The sequence below is a fragment of the Trichomycterus rosablanca genome, chromosome 8, assembly GCF_030014385.1.
Source record: "Trichomycterus rosablanca isolate fTriRos1 chromosome 8, fTriRos1.hap1, whole genome shotgun sequence".
Classification (NCBI taxonomy): Eukaryota; Metazoa; Chordata; class Actinopteri; order Siluriformes; family Trichomycteridae; genus Trichomycterus; species Trichomycterus rosablanca.
In genome coordinates, this window is record NC_085995.1 from 10669882 (window position 1) to 10694625 (window position 24744).

The window sequence follows — 24744 nt, forward strand, 5'->3', positions numbered from 1 at the left end:
CCATTTTATTAGCTCCACTTACCATATAGAAGCACTTTGTAGTTCTACAATTACTGACTGTAGTCCATCTGTTTCTCTGCATGCGTTGTTACCCCCCTTTCACCCTGTTCTTCAATGGTCAGGACCCCCACAGGACCACCACAGAGCAGGTATTATTTGGGTGGTGGATCATTCTCAGCACTGCAGTGACACTGACATGGTGGTGGTGTGTTAGTGTGTGTTGTGCTGGTATGAGTGGATAAGACACAGCAATGCTGCTGGAGTTTTTAAACACATCAGTGTCACTGCTGGACTGAGAATAGTCCACCAACCAAAAGCATCCAGCCAACAGCGCCCTGTGGCCACTGAAAAAGGTCTAGATGATGGCCAACTCAAACAGCAGCAATAGATGAGCGATCGTCTCTGACTTTACATATACAAGGTGGACCAACTAGGTAGGAGTGTCTAATAGAGTGGACACAGTATTTTAAAACTCCAGCCGCATTGCTGTGTCTGATCCACTCTTACCAGCACAACACACACTAACACACCACCACCATGTCAGTGTCACTGCAGTGCTGAGAATGATCCACCACCTAAATAATACCTCTCTGTGGGGGTCCTGACCATTAAAGAACAGCATGAAAGGGGGCTAACATCGCATGCAAAGAAACAGATGGACTACAGTCAGTAATTGTAGAACTACAAAGTGCTCCTATATGGTAAGTGGAGCTGATAAAATGGACAATGTGTGCATATTCCACACAGAAAGAACCCAGATCGCTCCTTCTGGGAATCAAACCCAGGACCTTCTTGCTGTGAGGTGAGCCACTATGCCACCCTGCAGAAAAAAAGTGTTTATCAATCATGCTCAAGTCAAGCTCTCGTTGGATTAATTTTATTTCATGGAAATACAACATCATTTGAACTTATTTGCACAACCATATGTCGTACATCTCACGACTTTTTTTCCTTGCATTTTAAAACACTTCATCACTTATACAACAATATGAACAGAAATTCATGTCACAACAAGATCGAGTTGAGTTACAATAAGTTACACCCGTCATGCCAGGGTTTAAAAGCAAAGCCTTGTTTTTTTTATTCTTTTTAATTATTCCTTTTTCCACCATTATTAACAAAGTAAGCCTTTCAAAGTGCAAACCAGTAAAATCAGGATGTATGTACGAACAGTGTATTAGAAATGGTCTCAGTACCTTACCAGGTCCTTAAGAAGAAAAAAAGTATGTTAAGGATCCTGATCCATGAGAATCCACTCAGAACAGTAGTTTAATAATCATCCTTATGTACAGAACAGGAATGAATCATTTTAATCCCTCTTACAGTGTAAATAACAATAAAATCAGCAGTAGAATCCCTGTGGCATGTGTAGGGTTAATTAACAAAGAGATATACTACCGCTGAGATCCAGGGTTCGAATCTTAGCAGTGCTGGTGTCCGGTGAGGACCCGTTCTCCCCGTGTCTGCGTGGGTTTCCTCCGGGAGCTCCGGTTTCCTCCCACAGTCCAAAGACATGCAGTCAGGTTAATTGGAGACACTGAATTGCGCTATAAGTGGATGGGTGTGTGTGTGTCTGCCCTGCGATGGACTGGCGTCCCGTCCAGGGTGTTACTGTGTGCCTTGCGCCCATTGAAAAGCTGGGATAGGCTCCAGCACCACTCCGCGAACCTAATTGGATAAGCGGATAATAAAATGAATGAATGACCGAACGCGCCATTAGGGCATCTAGTGTAAAAACTGTGCCAAGTCTGGTATGTAAACTGGCTCCACTGTGGCAACCCTTCATATATATATATATATATATACAGGATCAGCCGAAACAGTAAACAAAATTACCCCCCTTCCCCCTCTTTTTATCCTAGTCATGGTCGCAGTGGGTCTAGACAGGATGCCAGTCAATCACAGGTCACCCCCTCTCAGACACAGCCAATCATGTCTGTAAACAGATGCCCAACCAACCGGTTGCACTGCTGTGAATTCAAACCCTGGATCCCTGGATTCCAGCAGTATTGGGATTATAATGTGTAATTTACCTTCTCTTCACCCAAGCGCCCACTTTTAAATTCTCATCTACTTAATTCATGATGTTAAATAGCTATACTGGTTAGGTACACAAAAAAGTAAAAAATATCAGTCAATCATTCAAAATACAACCAGTTTATAAACTGAAACTGTACCCACTGGTGGGCTTGTTTTCTGCAGGTCAATACTCAGCATACGGATCACAACATAATAAAAAAGAACAAATACCACACAAGTATTTCACTTAGTCCGACAGCGATATATACGATAAAAAAAATAGAAATTGTGAATGTGAAAATCATCCTAAAATTTAGGGTAACTGTTGTAATGAAGCCAATTAATTGTGATGATGTTTAAATGTTTTTTAATGCATTTTCTCCACTTCAATTTCTACCCAATTGCATCATGCTTCCTCTCTACTGGTGCTGACCCCCTCCCCGATTGAGGAGAGCGAACTGACACACGCCCCCTCCGAGCACTAGCCGACTGCATCTTTTACATTTATTCAAAGCGAACTTACAGTACTGTGACAGTATATTGTTTAAGCAATTGAAGGTTAAGAGCCTTGCTCAAGGGCCCAACAGTGGCAACCTGGCAGTGGTGGGGTTTAAACCAGCGACCTTTCGATTAATAGTCCAGTACCTTAACCACTAGGCTACAACTGCCCTGTGGGAGGGATCTGCCGTATAGGTAGCTCAGCGGTTAAAGTCGCTGGTTCAAGCCCTCCATCTGCCAGGTTGCCACTGTTGGGCCCTTGAGCAAGGTCCTTAACCCTAGCATCTTTTCACCCGCATGATGCGAGTTCATACGCAGATCAGCTTTGTGCACGGAGAGCCACACCTTGATCGCATTATCCCTCGACTCAATCAGACAGCAGGTCGTAATTGCATCAGTTATCAGGTCCCTATCCGGCTTCCTCCCTGGACGAACAACGATCGACATCAATCGTTGTTCATACAGCCGCCCAAGCCCGGCCGGACGGCAGAGCTGAGATCCGATGCGATGTACTCGAAATCCCAGCTCTGGTGTGCTAGCGTATTTTACCGCTGCGCCACCTGAGCGGCCCATGTTTAAAAGTTTAAAATGTATTTTAATATATGATAAAAATCTGCAAATTTTATTAAGTCGTTAGTGTTCATGACTTAATTTCGTTTGTGTTTATTTATCTGAGGTGATGAATTAAACGTAATGTGATGACAAAGTAAATAGCTGGACATTTCGATTTGCATTCAGGGTATAAATGGTAATAATAAAAGAATAAAATTATTTTTTGTATAACTTGTCTTCTTTAATTTATATTTAAACAGAAAAAAACTATTTATTTCTTTCATCTTGTAAAAACAGACACATTCTGAGGATGTGTGGTATTTCAAAGCTGACCGGACAAGTAGAAGTGGGTTCTCTGTGTGGTTAAAACAATGTTTCTATACTTCCTTCATTTTTTCAGGGCCTGTGTTTGTACCCTGTGCATCACCAGAGTAAGGTGAGCTTTTAACATGTGGTAGCCAGAGACTGGTGTATAGGAGGCTGGAAACAGCGAACGTGCTCTACTGTGGAACTATCCGTCTCCACGGCCTTCATGTACTTGTTCAGGATGGCAAAGATCTCGTTGTTGAGGATCTGGTACTTTCGGATGCGGTCCGCCATCTTCTTCAAGGGCTGAAAATCAGAAGCATAGTGGAGGATGTATTACATTCAAGACAGTACAGGTAGTTACAAGATTCCTTAGTTCAAGTTCAATTAAGCAATAGAACACGAGAGGGAGTGTGTTATCGCGAATAACATCACGGCTGTGATTCGGTCGCAGGCACGAGCCGAAGGCGAGTGCCGTTAGTTTGGGCTTTGTTCAACTGTTCCTGTTGGTACTTGGCTTATTTATACAAGTGCTTTAGAGTCACCAGCTGTATCGACCCCCACCAAATTCATAACGTTGCCATTAATAGGGATTAAAACCCAAGCAGATGTCACGTGTGTATGTAAACCTTTGAACCTTCCACCTACAATTCCACCCTATAAATTTCTGGAGTACACCCACCACGTTCTTGATGATCTCGTCCTTGCCGTCCTGCCTCTGGACTTTCAGCAGGTGGTAGCAGAAATCGAAGAGGTCAAAGCGCCGCTGCTGACCCAACAGCACAATGATGGCACAGCCGGCCCAGTTCAGTCCGTCCCCGAAACACTGCCTGGAAGCACGACCACAGACCCACCTTTTAATACAAGTCCGACCTTAGATCCCTAAACTATTAGAAGGTTAACGTTGTTTACGTACTCGGCGGTGAACTCGTGCGTCCCCACTGGGATGCAGTAGACGAACTGCATGGCGCTCCAGAGCCGGTGGAACTCCACGCACTCGTCTACGTGCATCACGCCGTTGCTGGGTGGAGGCCCGCGCCACACGGCGTCCTGCAGGAAGCTGCGGATACGTGTCAGGATCACCTCGAACATGGACAGACCGCAGCACAGCCTCTCCTTGGTCAGCAGGTCCCCTTCGCGGGCTATGGCGATTTGCTGCATGACGGATCCACATGCGAATGAGACTCTTGTTATCTTTACGTAGATCAGACACAAAGTATGGCCAAAAATATGTGGACACTTCGCAGTGAGCTTGTTGGACATCCAATTCTAATATGATGGGCATTATTATGACGTTGTTCCCTCCTTTTTTACAGCTCTAAAAGCTATTTGTCAGACAAGAAGGCCTGGCTCACAATCAGCATCCCAATTCATCCCAAATGTGTGCAGTGGGGAGGATTTCAGGACTTGCTTTGTGCACAGGCTCACAGTCTTGCTTGTACAGGAAAGGGCCTTTCCCAAACTGTTTTCACAATGTTGGACCAATATAATGTTGAAAGCATGTATTGGAAGCTCTGGTCAGGGTCATGGTGAGTCAGGTGCTACCTGAAAACACTGGGTGCAAGATACGTAAAAGTACACCCTGGACAGAGGTTTCACTCTTTTGGGCGGGGCTTTTCACTAGATTTTGGATTGTGCCTGTGGAAATTTGTGCCCATGAAGTAAAAAAAGCATTTGTGAGTACAGGTACTGATGTTGGATGAGAATCCCTGGCTCACAATTGACATTCCAATTCATCCTAAAACTGTTGACTAGGCTTTAGGTCAGGGGTTTGTCCAGACTACTGGAGTTCTTCTGTACCAAACTCGTGTTGTGCACAGGGGCACAGTCATGCTATGCCAGGACAGGGCCTTCCTTATACTGTTGCCACAATGTTGGAAGCAGATTTTGTGTTCTTTTATCAAGGTTAAGGAATAGGTTTGGTCAAAACTGTTAATAAATAAATAAATATTATTTATTCAGCTATTTATTTTCACAAATTGTTAAAATCTGGTCAGGGTCATGGTGAGTTGGAAATAACTCTGAAACACTGGGTGCTGTCCTTCTCAATGCACCACTCAGTAATTCCCCTAAGAGCAATTTAGAGCAGCTGATCCACCCTCTGCATTTTTAGAACACTTTTAGCACTAAAAATGAGGTTAAATTGCCATATTTAAATGTGTTGCCTGTATTTTCCTTTATGATATACGTGTAAGACATACTAGACCCGTTGTAATCAAATATAATGCAACAAATATGAACGTGTGCCTCTCTTACCTGTGGGGTGCCAAGTCTCTCAATGAGAGGAACCAGATGCAGTGGAGCGTACTTCGCCTCCAGTCTCTTCATCCTCACCTCCAGCCTCTCACCCTCTACACAGCAACAACAACACACGATTAAGGGTTAAGGTCAGTGTTTAGGTAAGAAAATTATATGTTTTTAAAGGATTCCAAAAAGCAGGACACCTGGGTGGTGCAACGCTAAACTATACTGGCCCACAACCGGGTTTGAATCTCACTGGTCATGATTGGCTAAGTCTGAGTTGGGGTTGGTGTGTGGTGTATTGGGAGGGAACTGGGAGGATACTCTATCGGTGCCACTCCCAAGCCTGGATAAAATAAGGAGGGTTATCTTAGGAAGGTCAAAACTGTACCAATGAGGTACCAGCTATGAGGACCAGAATGATGACCCCTAAATACGAGAGCAACCAAAAGAAAAGCACTTGCCTACTAGGCTATGATATATTTTGACAGATTCATTTCATTTTCATCAACCACTTTATCCTGGTCAGGGTTGAAGTGGGTCTGGTTGCACCAATAAACACTGGGTACAAGACAGGTACACCCTAGACAGAGCACCAATTTATCACAATGCTTCAAACACCCCCCTACCCACACCCAAAGACATAGCTAATCATGTCTGTATAGATGCCCAGCCGTCTGATAGCACCACTGGGATTCAAACCAGGACTGCATTATGGGTAGGCATGATATCCTTTGATGCACCTAGTGATTCCAGTGAAGCCGGACCCACTTCACTTAATCCCAGTGGTGCTATCGGATGGCCGGGAGTCTATACAGACATGATTTGCTATTTCTTTGGCAGAGTGGCCGATACTTTGATGTGGATTGGAGGCCCGGCCAGCTGATAGCACCATTAGTGATTCAAACCCTGGATCCCAGCTGTAGTGGGCTAGTGTAATTCACGACTCCGCCACCTGAATGCCCTGTGTTTACCTTTTGTAATTTAAATGTGAAATTTGGCATTGTAAATAAAACAAGAGTATTTGGTTGGATCTGATAAGGTATTTTACAGCAGAATCATGTGACCCATTTTGTTTATATTAAGTGAAATGTGAATAAAGGAATTGAATAGAAAATCGAATGCTGATACTGTTCGTTACCTTTGATGTACACTCTAGGGAGGATGTTTTGGAACGGAGCGGCATGAAGGAGGTCGCATACTTCTTCCTGTGACTGAATTTGAACAAACAAAGAAAAAAACATGAGCAACAAAAAGGTTCAAAGATCCAATGTGAGATTTTACAAACCACAAACACACTGTTTTGTAACATGGATTAATCACTCAGTGATTGTATACTCTATGATATGAGGTGGGTAGATGTATGGAATTATCTGATAATGCAAAAAAATGGACATGGCTCTGATTAAAAGCTATAAGGTCTACACATCTTCCTGTACTGCTCACACTACTGTACATGAGTCAATCACTCCGAATGATCAGAGTGATCACTTCTGTGCAGGTGCCCAGCCCCACCCCTCTTTTCCAATCCGGTCATTTCCCACCCAGCAGACTGGAGGAAGCAGAGCCAGAATCTCGGCGCTGGTGTGCTAGCGGATTATCCCCTAAGTTTGATGTTTGATTTGAACACTATACACTATTTGATGCTCTTGATACGTGTCTGTATTATTTTATGCATATGGTTATAAGGCTGCTGCTACAACTGGTTGCCAAATAAGTCAGCGAGTGTCATCATGAATTCCTCCTTGAACCTTTCAGGAGCAAAAATTAGAAAACAGGAACTCACCCGAGCAAGTTAACGCTACATTTATCATACAGACTAAACAGATGTATAAGAAAAGCAACCTGTTAGAAATTGTACGTGATTATGGATGATCAGTTTCGGTCAAACACTCTGAACACTGTGAAATGAGGGGATGTCACTTCAAACACAATGATAAACCAGGCAAACGAGCGGGTCTGCACCCTGGCCGGATCGATATCAATGAGAGATCAGCGTGCGATGATCATACAGCACACTTTCAAAAGGACACGTTTGAGAAAGAAATGAGAAGAGGCAGGCATCGGTAGAGTTCGGTAGAGTTAAATAAGGAGTGTAGTGCAAGAAAGCAGATCAGTACATCAGTACAGACATGAGCAGCCAGAAAGTGGTGTGTACTGCCATGGATGCAAAAGTTTTTTGTTTTTTTCTCCCCTTTTTCTCCTGTCCAATTTTTTACCCAATTACATTACGCTTCCTCCCTACTGGTGCTGACCCCTGCGCTGATTGAGGAGAGCGAACTAACACACGCCCCCTCCGATACGTGTGCAGTAGCTGACTGCATCTTTTCACAGTTCATATGTGGATCTGCTTTGTGTACGGAGAGCCACACCCTGATCGATGCGTTATCCCTCGACTCTGTGCAGACGCCATCAATCAGCCAGCAGAGGTCGTAATTGCATCAGTTATGAGGAGTCCCTCTCCGGCTCCCACCCTGTATGAACAACAGCCAAATCGTATGAGAGCACTTTGCGTGACTTTGAGAAAAGTTTATACATGGTTCAGAGTTGGTGTACCTAATAAAATATACAAAGTCAAAAACATTTTGTGTAAATATAAGCAAATGTATTTCATTACCAGTGTTCCTTTATAGTTCACTCCTCCACTTGTTGCTACAAATTACTTTTTTCCTACTCTGCGTACTGGTCCTTACACGTTTATACTATATTACAGATTATAGTATACAGTAAAGCATGTTAATAACAAATCAGTTTTTACAACTAATTATTGCAGCCCAAGCTATATGACAGGAATCCAAATTCTTAGTAAATGATGTGGACAGTGAAATATTTACATCCTTGAATCCATGGCAGAGTACGGCACCACAGAGAATACATAAAAAAGCAACCAGAAACATCGCATTTTCATTCTTTGTGTGTCTTTGTTAAGTGAGTTAGACCCAATTTCTTACCACCTATTGTTGTTGCCAGCGTGTAATGAGAAATAAAGTTGCATTTTAGAGGCAGATGATAGAACTGTAATTTACTGACACATCATTAGCATCCACATAGCAATGAAACATGCACATAAATATACAAACTATTCATGGGACAGATTGATTCTTGTTTATCAGAGCTGAAGTAGTTTGGTTATTTGTTAATTTCATCCTCATCTTTACATATTAACATATTAAACATATTAAAGAGAATAGTAAATAAAAATGATCATACAAGGTGGATCTAAAAGGCGCTCGGTTGGCTCAGCAGAGACAGTTGGCTGTGTTTGAGGGAGGAGAGGTCGACGGGGTCGTTCCTGCTCCTGCTCTGATATGCGATCTCTTTGCAAATTATATATGTTACTTAAGCTTGAGTGCATGTAAATGAGAGGTGCACCCTACGCACCAAAAGTGATACATTAATTGTGATCAAATTTGTGGATGCACTGAATATAATATCACTCACTATATTGTGATATCACTATATTGTGATATATATGGCACACAGTAACAGGACGGGGCGCCACTCCATCGCAGGGCACATTAATATAATATATGAATATTATTGTTAAGGATACTTGAATCCGAATGTTATTACTCTTTACTTTGACTCTTAATAACAAGGGTCATTTGCCATTCATCCAAGTATTCACAATAAATAGTAATCAATTCTGATTTCGAGCTTGGACAATAGACTTCAGTTCAGAACTCTGCAGGTTGGAAGATAAAACATCATCAAACCACATTACTAGAACCTAGTCATGGTAAAGAGCTGCCAAACAATTTAGTACTTGACTAAATGGTCATTTTTTATGGAAATATAGTAGACAAACAGCACCTAAGCATTAATTAGACAAATTTCCATTACATTTAGTCAAAGGAGGAAACGAAGTGTAAAAGAAAGCAGAAAATGGACAACAGTGACAAAAACATTGAAGTGCTGGGTGATAAAGCAGTTATATTATATTATATTATATTTAAACAATAATATTGTTCAAAGACTTGACAAGATTTAAATGTAGCTTGTTAAACATTCATAAAAAATGAACAAGAGCTTCATTTATCAATGCTTTATATAAACAAATGTAAATATGAGTAAAATCATTGTAGTACAAAGTGTAAGGGTTATAAATTTTAATATGTATTCCTCGACTGTGTCTTGGGACGTCAATGACACACTGATGAGCCAAAACAATACAACGACCCCAAAATTGTGCACGGCAATGTCTATTTTGTAAAAACTGTGCATGTCACGATCAGGGATATATTAAATGCCGGATTAATGGTAGTTACTTGTAGTATACACGTTGAGTGCAGAAGATATGGGCAGAATAAAGACGTGAGTGACTTTGATAGGGGCCAATTCGTTATATTCGGATGTTTAGTACCCACTGACAGTGGTCCGAAGAGGGACAAGCCATGAATCGCAGTCAGGTTGTAAGGTGGCCAAGAGGAAATGAAGGCTATTGCATTTTAATAATTTGAGGTGGCACATGTGCTTCATTTACCCACTGAGAGAATGGCACCGAGATGCATTGCAGTACAAACCACCATGCAAAATTTACATAAGTTAATGGACCTGCTGTTATTGTCGTGTGGAGAAGTGGTTTGAAAGCATATTAGATGGCTGGTCCTAATATTCTGACTCATTGCTTTGCACAGTGAAGGTTTAACCTGTACTTGTAGATGCAGTGATGAGCCACGTTTACTGACAACGATTTTCCAAAGAAGCGTGTCAGTTTTTACTGCAGTGCCACCTGAATGATCACAATTGGCTGTGTTTGAGGGAGAAAAAGATTGGCTGTGTTTGAGGGAGAAAAAGGTTGAACAGGGTCTCCTGCCTTTGAATAAGGGTCATTGTCAAATCGGTCAAGTATTCACAATGCCTCATCGCTTTGCATAGTGGAGATTTAACTTGCACTTGTAGATGCAGTGATGAGCTGCGTTTACTGACAATGATTTTCCGAAGTATTTTTTTGCCCAGAAAGCATGTCAGTTTTTACTGCAGTCACCTGACCTCCAGTGCTGCAATATTGTTTTTCTTGTAACTGGTGGAAATGTCTTGCAAAACGTGTGTGGAGAAATGTTGTTGGCAATCTCTTGGGACAGTTGCATTTGTAAACCCTCAGTGACATGCACTGCCAGTCTCATTTTTTTACACAATGATAAACGAGAGCCCATGATTACATATATATGTAAAATGCCAAAACTATCTACTGAGACTAAGAAGTACAGAATGTGTAGGCTCTTACCAGAGCTTGCTCAATGAGAAGGCAGAAGAGGATTGCATTGCCAACCTCCCTCAGACTCTGAAACACATCAGTCTTCAACTCAGCATATTCGATTATGTCCTTTAGCTGGTGATGGAAAAACTCCAGGATACCTGGAAAACGATGCATGTAGTAATAAACCATCAGAGTGAAAAATCACAGAGAAGAAACACCAAAGTATATACCAAAAGGTCAGTATAAATGTGATTTAAAAATGGTCAATACTGATACAAATACAGGCTTGACATTTTACAGTACAACACAATATAAATACTACAACCTATACTTTTTGTTTTTAGGGTAAATTATTAGTTAAATGAACTAAATTATTTACATGTTAAAATTAGGCAATTAAAATTCTAAGCTGTTATGAACCCAAATTATTAGAATTATTTCATACTTTTATCATACTTAGGAAATCCTTTGTTTCCAGAGCCATTAGGCTCTTTAACTCTATGCAGGGGGGGCGGAAGGAACTGAGGAATGAATGTAACAGAATTGTGGCACATGTACATGTACAATAATCTATGTATGTGGGTGAGCACGTGTGTGTTCACATTTGTGGGCACTCATGTGAACATGCACAGACAGGCACATCCGCACCTTATGTACATAAATCTGCACATTTTCTTACTTTTTCTTGCATTTCTTACATTTGCACTGTGGTTCACTTTACTTTATAATTCACTTTAAATTCACTTTAATTTATTTTATAATTTACTTCATAATTTATATCTTACAACTGTGACTTATAATCTATACTAGCCTCGCAATGTTAACTGAAATAACACCTCCATATGTACCACATGTACCATATGTACCCTCAGGTCCTGTTGTTGTTGTGTCTATCTATCTATCTATCTATCTATCTATCTATCTATCTATCTATCTATCTATCTATCTATCTATCTATCTATCTATCTATCTATCTATCTATCTATCTATCTATCTATCTATCTATCTATCTATCTATCTATCTATCTATCTATCTATCTATCTATCTACCGCTTTATACTGGTCAGGAAGGCAGCAGGTCCAGTTCCAACGGAAACACTGGAATACCCTGGACATGGGCTCTGGCCATTCCCCCATTCAGACATTGCCAATCATTTCTGTGTAGATGCCAAGCAGGTACCTCTAATATTCAAACCCAGATCCCAGCGATGGTGGTCTAGCTTAATAGTTGTGAGCATATATGGAATAACCTGTTATTATGCTAAGGAATCCAAATGTTCCAGGTTCTATATATGTGTAGTTCTACGATTACTGACTGTAGTCCATCTGTTTCTCTGAATGCTCTGCATGCTTTGTTAACCCCCACAGGACCACTACAGAGTAGGTATTATTTAGGTGGTGGATCATTCTCAGCACTGTAGTGACACTGACATGGTGGTGGTGTGTTAGTGTGTGTTGTGCTGGTATGAGTGGATCAGACAGAGTTTTTAAACACCTCACTGTCACTGCTGGACTGAGAATAGTCCACCAACCAAAAGTATCCAGCCAACAGCGCCCCATGGGCAGCGTCCTGTGACCACTGATGAAGATCTCGAAGATGACCAACTCAACCAGCAGCAATAGATGAGCGATCGTCTCTGACTTTACATCTACAAGGTGGACCAACTAGGTAGGAGGGTGGACACGGTATTTAAAAACTCCAGCAGTGCTGCTGTGTCTGATCCACTCATACCAGCACAACACACACTAACACACCACCACCATGTCAGTGTCACTGCAGTGCTGAGAATGATCCACCACCTAAATAATACCTGCTCTGTGGTGGTCCTGTGGGGGTTCTGAACATTGAAGAACAGCATGAAAGGTGGCTAACAAAGCATCCAGAGAAACAGATGGACTTCAGTCAGTAATTGTAACACTTCAAAGTGCTCCTATATGGTAGGTGGAGCTGATAAAATGAACAGTGAGTGTAGAAACAAGGAGGTGGTTTTAATGTTATAGTTGTTCGGTGTATATATTATACATCAAATAGAGTTTGGTTTCCTTTGGGGGAGTAACATAAATCAACATAACACCACATTTGTGGTAAAGCCGTGTACTGAACTAGTGCATGTGCATTAAAGTGCATCAAATTATTGCACAGTCAGATTTCTGCATGAAACCTGTACTTTCACTTTGAATGTTAAACAACAGCAACAATCAAACAATGATACTGGTTTATCATTATTTTTACACACTTGGCACTGTTATATATAATATATAATTTGTGTATGTGCTCCTATGAAAAACAGTTGGGTATGAATGGGTAGCACTGTATGAAGTTTACCTGGTGAGCCGTACTCGTGACGAGGCAACCTGCAGATTTTGGGCATTACCTCTATCAGAGTCTTAACGTACTGCAGAACGGTGCCCTGCAGCTGAACACACAAAGGAAAACAAAGACAGGATGACACACAGTTACAGAAAAGAGAAGGAAGTCCTTCTCGTGCTGCAAAATGATCTGCAATACCAAGCTCTTGACGATCTTGAGCAGCTCCTCCATCACCACGGCGATGCCCTGGTAACCAAGCAGACGGCAGATTGTTTTGAAATGCGGGGGACCCACGAAGTTCCTGTAGGAACTGTAGATGTGGGAGTAGGCGATGTTCAGCGGCTGCAAAGCACAGAGCGAGAGCGATCATGAACTGCATTAATATTTCATGCCAAACACATCATATAGCCAAAGTATGTGGACATACTCGTTCTCTCAATCCAAAATCAAGGGCATTAATAAGGTGGTCACATTAATCAACAGCAATAATTAAACAATGGCTACTTTGCCAATTATCAGTTTATCATAACATCATATATTTTAGATTGTAGATAAACCTCACAACAGGGGGTAAATAAATTATTATTTTTTGGGGGGCTGCTCCCATTAGGGGTCACCATGGTGAATTATTCATCTGCACATTTGATTCGGCACACTTTTTAAAGCCAGACGCCGTTTCTGATGCAACCCTTTATTTATCCGGGCTTGGGACCTGCACTAAGGGTGCAGTGACATTCATTCATTCATTGTCTTATCCACTTATCCGACTGGGGGGTTGCTGGAGCCTATCCCAGCTTTACAATGGGCGCAAGGCACGCAGTAAACACCCTGGACGGGACGCCAGTCCATCGCGGGGCAGACAAACATACATTCACACACACGTTCACTTCTAGGGCAATTCAGTGTCTCCAATTAACCTGACTGCATGTTTTTGGACTGTGGGAGGAAACCCATGCAGACACGAGGAGAACATGCAAACTCCACACAGAAAGGACCCGGACCGCCTTGCTGTGAGGCGACAGGGCTACCCACTAAGCCACCGTGCCTCCCGGGTGCAGTGACATGTGCCCCCCCAATGGCTTGATTCATGTAGCACCATGAGCCTTCTGTATTTCTGAGCCTAGTCCAAGATTCAAACCCCCAGAATATGGACGCTGCTGTTATTATGAGCTATTAAAATACAATATAATACAATACAGACATACAGGGGTTGGACAATGAAACTGAAAAACCTGGTTTTAGACCACAATAATTTATTAGTATGGTGTAGGGCCTCCTTTTGCGGCCAATACAGCGTCAATTCGTCTTGGAAATGACATATACAAGTCCTGCACAGTGGTCAGAGGGATTTTAAGCCATTCTTCTTGCAGAATAGTGGCCATGTCACTACGTGATGCTGGTGGAGGAAAACGTTTCCTGACTCTCTTCTCCAAAACACCCCAATGCTGACATTACCCTGGATACCGTGGCTCTTGATACATCACAAAGACTTGCTGTCTTGGTCACAGATGCGCCAGCAAGACGTGCACCAACAATTTGTCCTCTTTTAAACTCTGGTATGTCACCCATAATGTTGTGTGCATTGCAATATTTTGAGCAAAACTGTGCTCTTACCCTGCTAATTGAACCTTCACACTCTGCTCTTACTGGTGCAATGTGCAATTAATGAAGATTGGCCACCAGACTGGTCCAATTTAGCCATGAAACCTCCCACACTAAAATGACAGGTGTTTCAGTTTCATTGTCCAACCCCTGTAGATATACAATATCAATTTGGTATTTTTACACCAAACACGGAGCTAAGTATGCTAAACTTGACCTCCAAGAATTAAAAGGCAGACTGCCATCACAGCGGGATATGTTACAAATTGCCCTTTGAGGGCAACCTTAATGCTGATGTGGCCTAGGGCTAAGCGATTTTCACGATTAATTCGGTTCATTCACATGAACGTTTTCACCCGATGTTAGAATGTGACAATTGCGATTGTTTACATACTTTATATTTTCATTAATCAGGGAAAGTTTAATATCAAAAGGGTGAAAACAGTGTACAAAATCAGGTAGAGTCCAAAACCAGAGGATAGACTAAACAGTAAACGGAAGACAACAAGGATTATACACGGTAACGGTTAGATTCAGAAATAAGGAGCGCAAACACGATCGGCAAAACGAGACACAAACAGAAGAGTTTAATTAAGTGAGCCGTTGAGCGCGACCAGGATTGGCTGATCGGGACATGTGATATAGTCACGTGACAGCCCATCGGAGCATGGGAATTGTAGTCCATGTAGTTAGAAGCAGAACGTGCCCCCTCCATCCACCCCCCCAATCACAAGAGGACAAAATTAAAGCTGAGCTGAGTGATTACTTGATGCCCCCCAGTGTAGATACTGATACAGACTCACTCAGTGGTGGAAACAGCAGTACAGGCTCGTGTTCCTTTTAAGAAACCTGTAAAGAACTTTTTGTAGTTTGTTTTTCCTAATGTAAGGAGGCTCTGCTGCACATTATTTAAAATAAGAGTTGTTTGTGAGCTATTCTTAGATATAGATAGATAAGGATATAGATAATTCAGATTTCTATTTTGTTTTAATTATTGTTAATTATTGTGATATCGTTATTGTTATAAAGTTTGAGTCCCTTAAAAGGATAATTATAGGTGGTGCTGTTACTATTTTTGCACTTCTGCAGCCTTTAATTACAATGCAAAAAAAAAATTTGAGTCTTATTTTAATTGCATTATATAAGAACAAAAAAAATCGAAATCGTAATCGACAATCGGTTATTATTTTAAAATAATCGAGATTTTTCTTTTTTGCTAAATCGCCCAGCCCTAATGTGGCCCTCTGTGAAAATGAATCTGACACCCCTGTGTTAGGGTGTTCAGCATAGTAAGAACATGTTATATGAATATAATAAAATCCCCTGGTGGTGTGAGTACTAATACATACATACCTTAGAGCCATACAGGTAGTAAGGCTGAACGTTGGCGGGCTTGTCTCTCTGAGGCTCCTGGGTAAACGGAATAGCTGTGCGCACAAACCTGTTCAACGGTGTAAAACACAAACAAGAGTAAATCACATCTGCTAGGTTCGGTGACTGTATTAGTTTATATGCAATGCTTCGCACTGACCTGTTGGTGGAGCCGTTGTAGCAGTAGTTGGGCAGGAAGTCGAAGTTGAGCTCCCAGAAGACGTGCAGCGTGATGCGGCCGTACGGAGCCGACACGTTGTGGTTGGCCTCCCGGAACATGGCATCAAAACTATCCAGGGTCATGTGCTTGCACAACAGTCGGTGTGTCAGTCTGTTTATTTCCAGCAACCACTCAAGTTCCTGTCAAATACACACACACATAGTGCAGATAGAAATCCAGTTTGAGGCGCAAACTTGCAACGTTTTTGATCTGGATGCACTTGAGTTCAGATCTCAGCTGTGCTATCGCCCTAGCTGGGTGTCCAACAGGCACAACTGGCCATGCATAGAGGGGCAGGTTGACTAGAGTTCTTATTGTGGCCTCTGCTGGCTGCTCAAGGCACCCGCAAGAGGGGTGGATGATCACGAAATAGACACAGAACAGCTGTCCATGCGCGATACAGCTCTCCGTGAGACTCCACCTCTGGTGGGTAAAAAGAAGCAGCCTAGAGGGCATGTTATAGTCTGCAGTTTTCCTCAGTCATGATCAGGGTGGGGCAAATGGAGGGAATTTGGGGAAATGAAGTTTGCTTTATAATGGTCAGGGTGGTGGGGGGTCTGGCTCCCCAAAAACATAAACATTTTCAGCATTTAGTAGACGCTTTTATCCAAAGCGACTTACAGTGCTGTGACAGTATACAGTCTAAGCAATTGAAGGTTAAGGGCCTTGGTCAGGGGCCCAACAGTGGCAACCTGGCAGCGACCTATTGACTACTAGTCCAGTATCTTAACCTCTAGTCTACAATGCCCTATTTAAACACTGGGAGCAAGGCAGGAACAGGCAGGACCTCAGCCATCCCCCTCACTCAGACAAAGCCAATCATGTCTGTACATACCCAGCTGGCTGATAGCACTGCTGTGATTCAAATGAATATCAAATGTGCATTGCATTTTACCACTATAGAAGTGAGATCTTCGCTCTCAAAGCGGCTGATCGCATGATCCAGGGATTTGTACATGGCCGCTGAGATCCTCTGGGTGATCAGCCTGTTCAGGTCGATGGAACGACCCAAGAGCTGTAAAAAAAAAATAGTATAAACCTGTAAGTATCATAACACCTTTTTTTTTAAATGTTTATGCTGTGTTCATCCACAAACGTTCCACTGTACCTGCACATGTCTTTGTTTCAGCAGCGTCTCATAGCGGTTAGAAGGGGGGTAGGGAATGATCACGCCGTAGTTCTTACACTCTGCGCGGAAGCGCTTGTCCAAGAGGACGCTAGAAGAAACACATTGACAAGTTCGTTAAATTCAAAGCCTGATTCTTCATAAAAAAATATTGAACTATTTGACATGAAGATGGGTAGGAAGTTATGAAAGCCTACCTTCCGGCCATTGCTTTGTAGTAAGCAAAGATCTGATCCGCCAGTTTGTACACAAACTGATCAAAACAAAGGTTCACCTAAATAAACCAAGAAGCAAAAATAATTAGCTTAGATTCACTGTCGTTTGGATGCAAAAATGGATGCAAATGCTACAATCCTAATGAACGTCTACCTCAGCTTCTATCTCATCATAGAGAAACTGCTTCTTGAACTTGGTTAGAGCGTAGTATCCACTGTCATTATACAGATCCAAAGGATACAGCACGTATCTACAAAGCAAACATTAACAACCCCAGTTAATTCAAGACCAGACTTGAAACAATTTGAGGAGATTGTATATACAGTGTATATACAGCATGTGTGCAGTACTAACTCCATCATGGACGGCTCTTTGGTCTCCAAAATATGGTCGGTGAGGATCCAGGGCATGGACATCTCGATTGGAAACTGGATCCGACGACCCATGGTGAGCTCCAGGAAGAACTCTCGGAACCAGAGCTGTGATAGGTCGCAGCACTGCTGCAAAGCCTCTGCAAGCAAGTCAGGAGAAAATGAGGTGAATTACTGTTGTGATGTTGTGCATATGATAAACAAGGTTAAATACACTACAGTAGTACTAGTGATGTCTGTTTGAGTTTTAAGGTTAAAGGTATCACTCCCTAATGTAGCAAACCTGGCAGTAGAACAGTCCCATGACCAAATGACCAGATCAGGCATAACATTATGACCACCTTCCTAATATTGTGTTGGTCCCCCTTTTGCTGCCCCATATGCACTGTGTATTCTGCCACCTTTCTATCAGAACCAGCATTAACATCTTCAGCAGTTTGAGCTACAGTAGTTCGTCTGTTGGTTCGGATCACCCCACGTGCATTAATGAGCCTTGGTTGCCCATGACCCTGTCGCCAGTTTACCACTGTTCCTTACTTGGACCACTTTTAATAGATCCTGACCACCGCAGACCGGGAACACCCCCACAAGAGCTGCAGTTTTGGAGATGCTCTGACCCAGTCATCTAGCCATCACAATTTGGTCCTTGTCAAACTCACTCACATCCTTACGCTTGTCCATTTTTCCTGCTTCTAACACATCAACTTTAAGGATAAAATGTTCACTTGCTGCCTTATATATCCCACCCACTAACAGGTGTCATGATGAAGAGATAATCAGTGTTATTCACGTCACCTGTCAGTGCTCATAATGTCATGCCTGGTTGGTGTATACCACAACCAGAACTAAGACACATTAGTTGGGACCAACCGCCTCGTCACAAGATGCCTGTGGTATCAAGTGTCTGGCCGTCCACATGACCTTGCAGAAAACTAGATTTGTCAGACCAGTCAATCATCCAGGCTCCAATGTCCATTTCTAATGCCACATGGGTATCTACCTACCTACCTACCTACCTACCTATCTATCAATACATGGAAGAGAGAAACTAATTCTCACTGTTTCACAAAAGCCAAAATTGTGCATTGTAAAAAAAAAATACAGCATGGCGACTCTTGAGCTGTGAAACAGGGGGTGTGTTCGAAAACCTAGTGAGCTGCCTTGCTGTCTTACTGCCTACATAGGCAGCTGCCTCAGTAGAGAGGATTCTAATAAGTCAATGACTTAGAAGTCAGGTTATTCGAAAGCACTACTTAGACAGCGCTTCCATCGGGTTTCACGTTTAGCATCTTGCCATTAAAACCAATGGATTGAGGTAGCACAGCACGCTAACGTCAATATAGCATCTCCCTTCATGTACCGATAACGGTTACATTTCCTGACAAGTTCGAACTTGCAAATAAAAAGGTACAAGTTTATACAAGTTAAAAATCAGTAATATTTTATTTACGTTTCAAAATAACTCCATTCGTTTCTCCGCCCCGTCAGCCATGTTTATTTTTCTGTGAGAGAAGAGCACCCGACCCGCAATGAATGCTGGGATTGCCTTGATCACGAAGGCAGCGTCGGATGCTCACTCGTTCTTGGGCCAAAATAACATTGAAATATTAAGATGCCTCAGTAGTGAGGATTTTAAGGCATCTAGGATTTCGAACAGCCTCCTTCTCGGGAGCGCGCACAGGATGACGTGAAAAATGCTGCCTATGTAGACAGCACACTAGCTTTTCGAACGCACCCAGGGCCTGGGTTTGCATTTTAGATAGCAATAGCAGGTTTACTAATCCTGGAATCACTAATTGTGGCTTCGCAGATCTTCATTATGATTTCATTCACCCATATCTTCTTATGTACGTTGCAGAGCGTTCTTGTATAAACTAAAATACATTTTATACAAAACTGCATGTTAATAAACTGTCAATACTGTCGATCAATATTGCGCTCTATGGAACAGCCAGCAGTAAGTGGTTTCACCACGCTTAATGTTCATTTGTGCAAACAGACAACCAATCCAAGGAACATAGAGAACTCGTGGCAACCATTTGACATGCATAGCTTATACACAACTTTTCAATCAAGTCTTTCACTGTAAGCTTCTGCACTGGGTCCTGTGTGTTCAGAAAATTCAGAAAATAAAATAGAATGACCTTTATTTGACATATATACACCGAACAGGCATAACATTATGACCACTGACAGGTGAAGTGAATAACACTGATTATCTCTTCATCACGGCACCTGTTAGTGGGTGAGATATATTACACAGCAAGTGAACGGTCAGAGCATCTCCAAAACGCAGCTCTTGTGGGGTGTTCCCGGTCTGCAGTGGTCAGTATCTATTAAAAGTGCAATACAGTGGTAAACCGGCGACAGAGTCATGGGCGACCAAGGCTCATTTACGCACATGGGGAGCGAAGGCTGGCCCGCGCGGTCCGAACCAACAGACGAGCTGATGCTTAATGCTGATTCTGATAGAAAGGTCTCAGAATGCACAGTGCATCACAGCTTGTTGCATATGGGGCAGCAAAAAGGGGGCCAACACAATATTAGGTAGGTGGTCATAATGTTATGCCTAATCGGTGTACATATAAAGGTGTACAGCGCAACAAATTTCTTTTTCCGTATATCCCAGCTCGTTTGGAAGCTGGGGTCGGAGCGCAGGCTCAGCCGTTGGAGCTGAGACCATAAGGGCCATGCTCAAGGGCCCAACAGTGGCTGCACATGAACTCCTTTCTTACCACTGAAGTTCAGAAGATGAGTGTAGAAGAAGGAATGCTTGTGGAAATCTTCTATAGCCTGAACTATGGGTCCATCCAGGCTGCTGCGTAGCGTCTTCTTGGAACCGCTCTTGTCAGCAATCAGAGACTCCAGCATAGTTCTTACCATGTAGAGCTGCAGAAATACACAAATTATACTTTTTTTTGAGACCGTTTCCAGAAACAAAATGATCAGGCATGTTTTTAGCTGAACCCACCTGTGTGCTTGAAGGACCGACAGCGCGGCGGGGCACTTTGATGTCGAAACCTCCTTTGGGGTCCTTTTCTCCTCTCAGACAGGGATCGTTGGGTGGCTCCCGACCACCTTCCCAGTCACAGATGGTCTTACGAATGGCCTGTAGAACACTGGAGGGACAGAATGTCAGTGTTGCAGCTAAGGTAAAAATGTAATTATTGCATACTTGTCACACTAAATGATTTCAGATCAATATTACTAATTGGAAAGGAAGAAAAAAACCACATTAGATGAAACAACTATACACCGACCAGGCATAACATTATGACCACTGACAGGTGAAATGAATAACACCGATTATCTCTTCATCACGGCACCTGTTAGTGGGTGGGATATATTGGGCAGCAAGTGAACATTTTCTCAATGTTGATGTGAAGCAGGAAAAATGGACAAGCGTGAGGATTTGAGCGAGTTTGACAAGGGCCAAATTGTGATGGCTAGACGACTGGGTCAGAGCATCTCCAAAACTGCAGCTCTTGTGGGGTGTTCCCGGTCTGCAGTGGTCAGTATCTATCAAAAGTGGTCCAAGAAACAAACAGTGGTAAACCGGCGACAGGGTCATGGACGGCCAAGGCTCATTGATGCACGTGGGGAGCGAAGGCTGGCCCGTGTGGTCCGATCCAACAGACGAGCTACTGTATCTCAAAGTTAACGCTGGTTCTGATAGAAAGGTATCAGAATACACAGTGCATCACAGTTTGTTGCATATGGGACAGCAAAAGGGGGACCAACACAATATTAGAACGGTGGTCATAATGTTATGCCTCATCGGTGTATTCATCTAAGGTCCGGGTCCTTTCTGTGTTTGGTTCGCATGTTCTCCCCATGTCTGTGTGGGTTTCCTCCAGGAGCTCTGGTTTCCTCCCACAGTCCATTATTTGTCACAAGCTGGGGTCAGAGTGCAGGGCCAGCCATAGTACGGTGCCCCTGGAGCCGAGAGGGTCAAGGGCCTTGCTCAAGGGTCCAACAGTGGCAGTATGGTGGTTTCAAACGCTCAACCTTTCACTTGACAGTCCAAAGCTCTTCCTACTAGGCTACCACCGTTCCTGGCACTCCAAAATCTAATGTAAAGCCTTTCCAGAAGAGTTAAGGCTGTCCACATACTTTAGGCCAGGGTTTTTCAAATCGCCACAAGCCAAAAAAAATTGGGTCGCAGAAAAATATTATAATAATTAAATAAAAAAGTTTTAACAAGCACATGAAAAATTTTGTACATGATCGCCCCCTTGTGGAGGCTTTATGATACACCTTGTAAACCACAGTGGGACCAGATTGCCACCATGTTCAGTAAAAATCATGGACAAAATGTGGGTCGCTTAAAAAAAAGGTTCGATTAGACAGCCCCTATCTGACCTGATGAGGACGTTCTTCTTCTTGCGCACGGCCTGTCTGAGCGGCTCTCTCAGAATGACCTGGGCGAAGTCCTGCAGCGCAGCGTAGATGGTGTTTCTGATGGCTTGGTTGAAGACGCTCTCCATGCGACCCATCAGCACCTGCAGCCCCTTGATCATGGCGATCACTTCCACCAGGGCGAACTTCTCCTCGCTGGTGTAGTTATAGCGGGTGGCGCGTTCGTACTCCTCGGCCGTGCCGGGACAGTCCTTGTTGCAGAACTTGTCGGTGGGGTGGACAAGTTTCCACGAATACTGCAAGCAGGAGGAGAAAGAGCAGAGAAATGAGAGCTAACTCACCGGCATACACACAAGAAGTCAAAAGTGGACAGACAGTGGATGATCAGTGGTTTTCTTCTTATATGGTTAAATTGCACTAAGAAGGGAACACGAATTCATATCTAAAATACTGTCTAGTGCAGTGTTTCTCAACCTTTTTTCAGTCACGGCACCCTTTAAAAGTATTCAAAATCTCGTCACCCCAGGCTAAAATGTATTAAAAAACGTACACTCTGCATCCCTCGGACTGCTAACACACAAAAACACGACAGGGAAGAGACGTACTGTGTTTGCATTGCATTAAGTTTCAGAAAAATCCTCTCGTGCTCCTGTGTTTGTTTCTGCTTTAAAACATACGCACCATGAACCAATCAGATTTAAGATCATTAAACAAGTTTATAGTTTATTTCTCAATTATTTGTCATTATACCACTAGCACTGCTCATTGTCTGCATGGTTTCTCTGTAGCTCGGTTACGGCTCTCAAACTTAAACTCAAAAGAAGCTTTATTGGCATGACAAATAAGGACATTCGTATTGCCAAAGCAAGTTAGAGAGAAATAATAAAAAGAACAATAAAAAAGAACAAATATATACAAAACAGATACATGTGCAAAAATATAAAGTAGAATAAAATATTAATAAAAACAGTGCAAAATAATAACAATAAAAATTATAATATTTACATTAATGAGGTAATGACCTCTCTCTCTCTGTGTGTGTGTGTGTGTGTGTGTCGCTTGCTCTCTCCGCGATACTGAAAGTGATTTGAATTTCGACAATAAACAGCTCTTATTATGACTTATTAATTCCCTCTACTGATGGAAGCGGATTGGTTGAATTACATCCGATAAGAACTGCACAGAAATATAAATATATATTATAACGGCTCCAAGAGGCGCGACTCGGTTCCGTTTGTTCATTTTAAAGAGCCGTTCAATAGAATCGGATTGTTCGCGAACGACTCATCACTATAGGCAACGCACGAAACCTGCGTTGACGTTGTAGCATGGGGAAAGGGGCGTGTGAGACAAATTTTGATGTTTGAGGCGGCTAATGGTCTACATTTTCATGATGAGTTGACTTTTTTGTATTTTAAATTTATTTCATTTTCAATATCAGTAACTTCAGAATATTTTTGATGGTACCCCTGACGAAGCCAGACGACACCCCGGTTGAGAAAGGCTGGTCTAGTGCACTATGTAGGGAACATAAATCCGTTACCTGATATACAACTTAGTGCACTATGTAGGGAACATAAATCCGTTACCTGATATACAACTTAGTGCACTATGTAGGGAACATAAATCCGTTACCTGATATACAACTTAGTGCACTATGTAGGGAACATAAATCCGTTACCTGATATACAACTTAGTGCACTATGTAGGGAACATAAATCCGTTACCTGATATACAACTTAGTGCGCTATGTAGGGAACATAAATCCGTTATCTGATATACAACTTAGTGCACTATGTAGGGAACATAAATCCGTTATCTGATATACAACTTAGTGCACTATGTAGGGAACATAAATCCGTTATCTGATATACAACTTAGTGCACTATGTAGGGAACATAAATCCGTTATCTGATATACAACTTAGTGCACTATGTAGGGAACATAAATCCGTTATCTGATATACAACTTAGTGCACTATGTAGGGAACATAAATCCGTTATCTGATATACAACTTAGTGCACTATGTAGGGAACATAAATCCGTTATCTGATATACAACTTAGTGCACTATGTAGGGAACATAAATCCGTTATCTGATATACAACTTAGTGCACTATGTAGGGAACATAAATCCGTTACCTGATATACAACTTAGTGCACTATGTAGGGAACATAAATCCGTTATCTGATATACAACTTAGTGCACTATGTAGGGAACATAAATCCGTTATCTGATATACAACTTGGTGCACTATGTAGGGAACATAAATCCGTTACCTGAAATACAACTTAGTGCACTATGTAGGGAACATAAATCCGTTACCTGATATACAACTTAGTGCACTATGTA

General features: G+C 42.3%; 1 protein-coding gene across 2 annotated transcripts in view; it reads right to left on the reverse strand.

The window, feature by feature from the left end:
* Positions 1-3301: 3301 nt before the first annotated feature.
* Positions 3302-24744, reverse strand: part of cyfip2 (cytoplasmic FMR1 interacting protein 2) — a 52571-nt gene continuing 31128 nt past the window's right edge. Inside the window, exons 12-29 of one of the 2 annotated variants that reach the window (XM_062999853.1) lie at positions 22396-22688; positions 21005-21152; positions 20769-20922; positions 18017-18173; positions 17816-17912; positions 17644-17720; positions 17429-17537; positions 17216-17335; positions 16261-16460; positions 16083-16170; positions 13326-13469; positions 13143-13233; positions 10844-10974; positions 6758-6830; positions 5632-5726; positions 4292-4530; positions 4058-4205; positions 3302-3681 (exon numbers count right to left, since the gene is read on the reverse strand). In XM_062999853.1, the coding sequence (XP_062855923.1) occupies positions 3514-3681; positions 4058-4205; positions 4292-4530; positions 5632-5726; positions 6758-6830; positions 10844-10974; positions 13143-13233; positions 13326-13469; positions 16083-16170; positions 16261-16460; positions 17216-17335; positions 17429-17537; positions 17644-17720; positions 17816-17912; positions 18017-18173; positions 20769-20922; positions 21005-21152; positions 22396-22688 (2532 nt within the window). In that variant the 3' untranslated portion in view covers positions 3302-3513. Of the gene's footprint in view, positions 3682-4057; positions 4206-4291; positions 4531-5631; positions 5727-6757; positions 6831-8531; positions 8571-10843; positions 10975-13142; positions 13234-13325; positions 13470-16082; positions 16171-16260; positions 16461-17215; positions 17336-17428; positions 17538-17643; positions 17721-17815; positions 17913-18016; positions 18174-20768; positions 20923-21004; positions 21153-22395; positions 22689-24744 lie in introns of those variants that run through there. The other variant, XM_062999854.1, reaches the window with a different exon arrangement.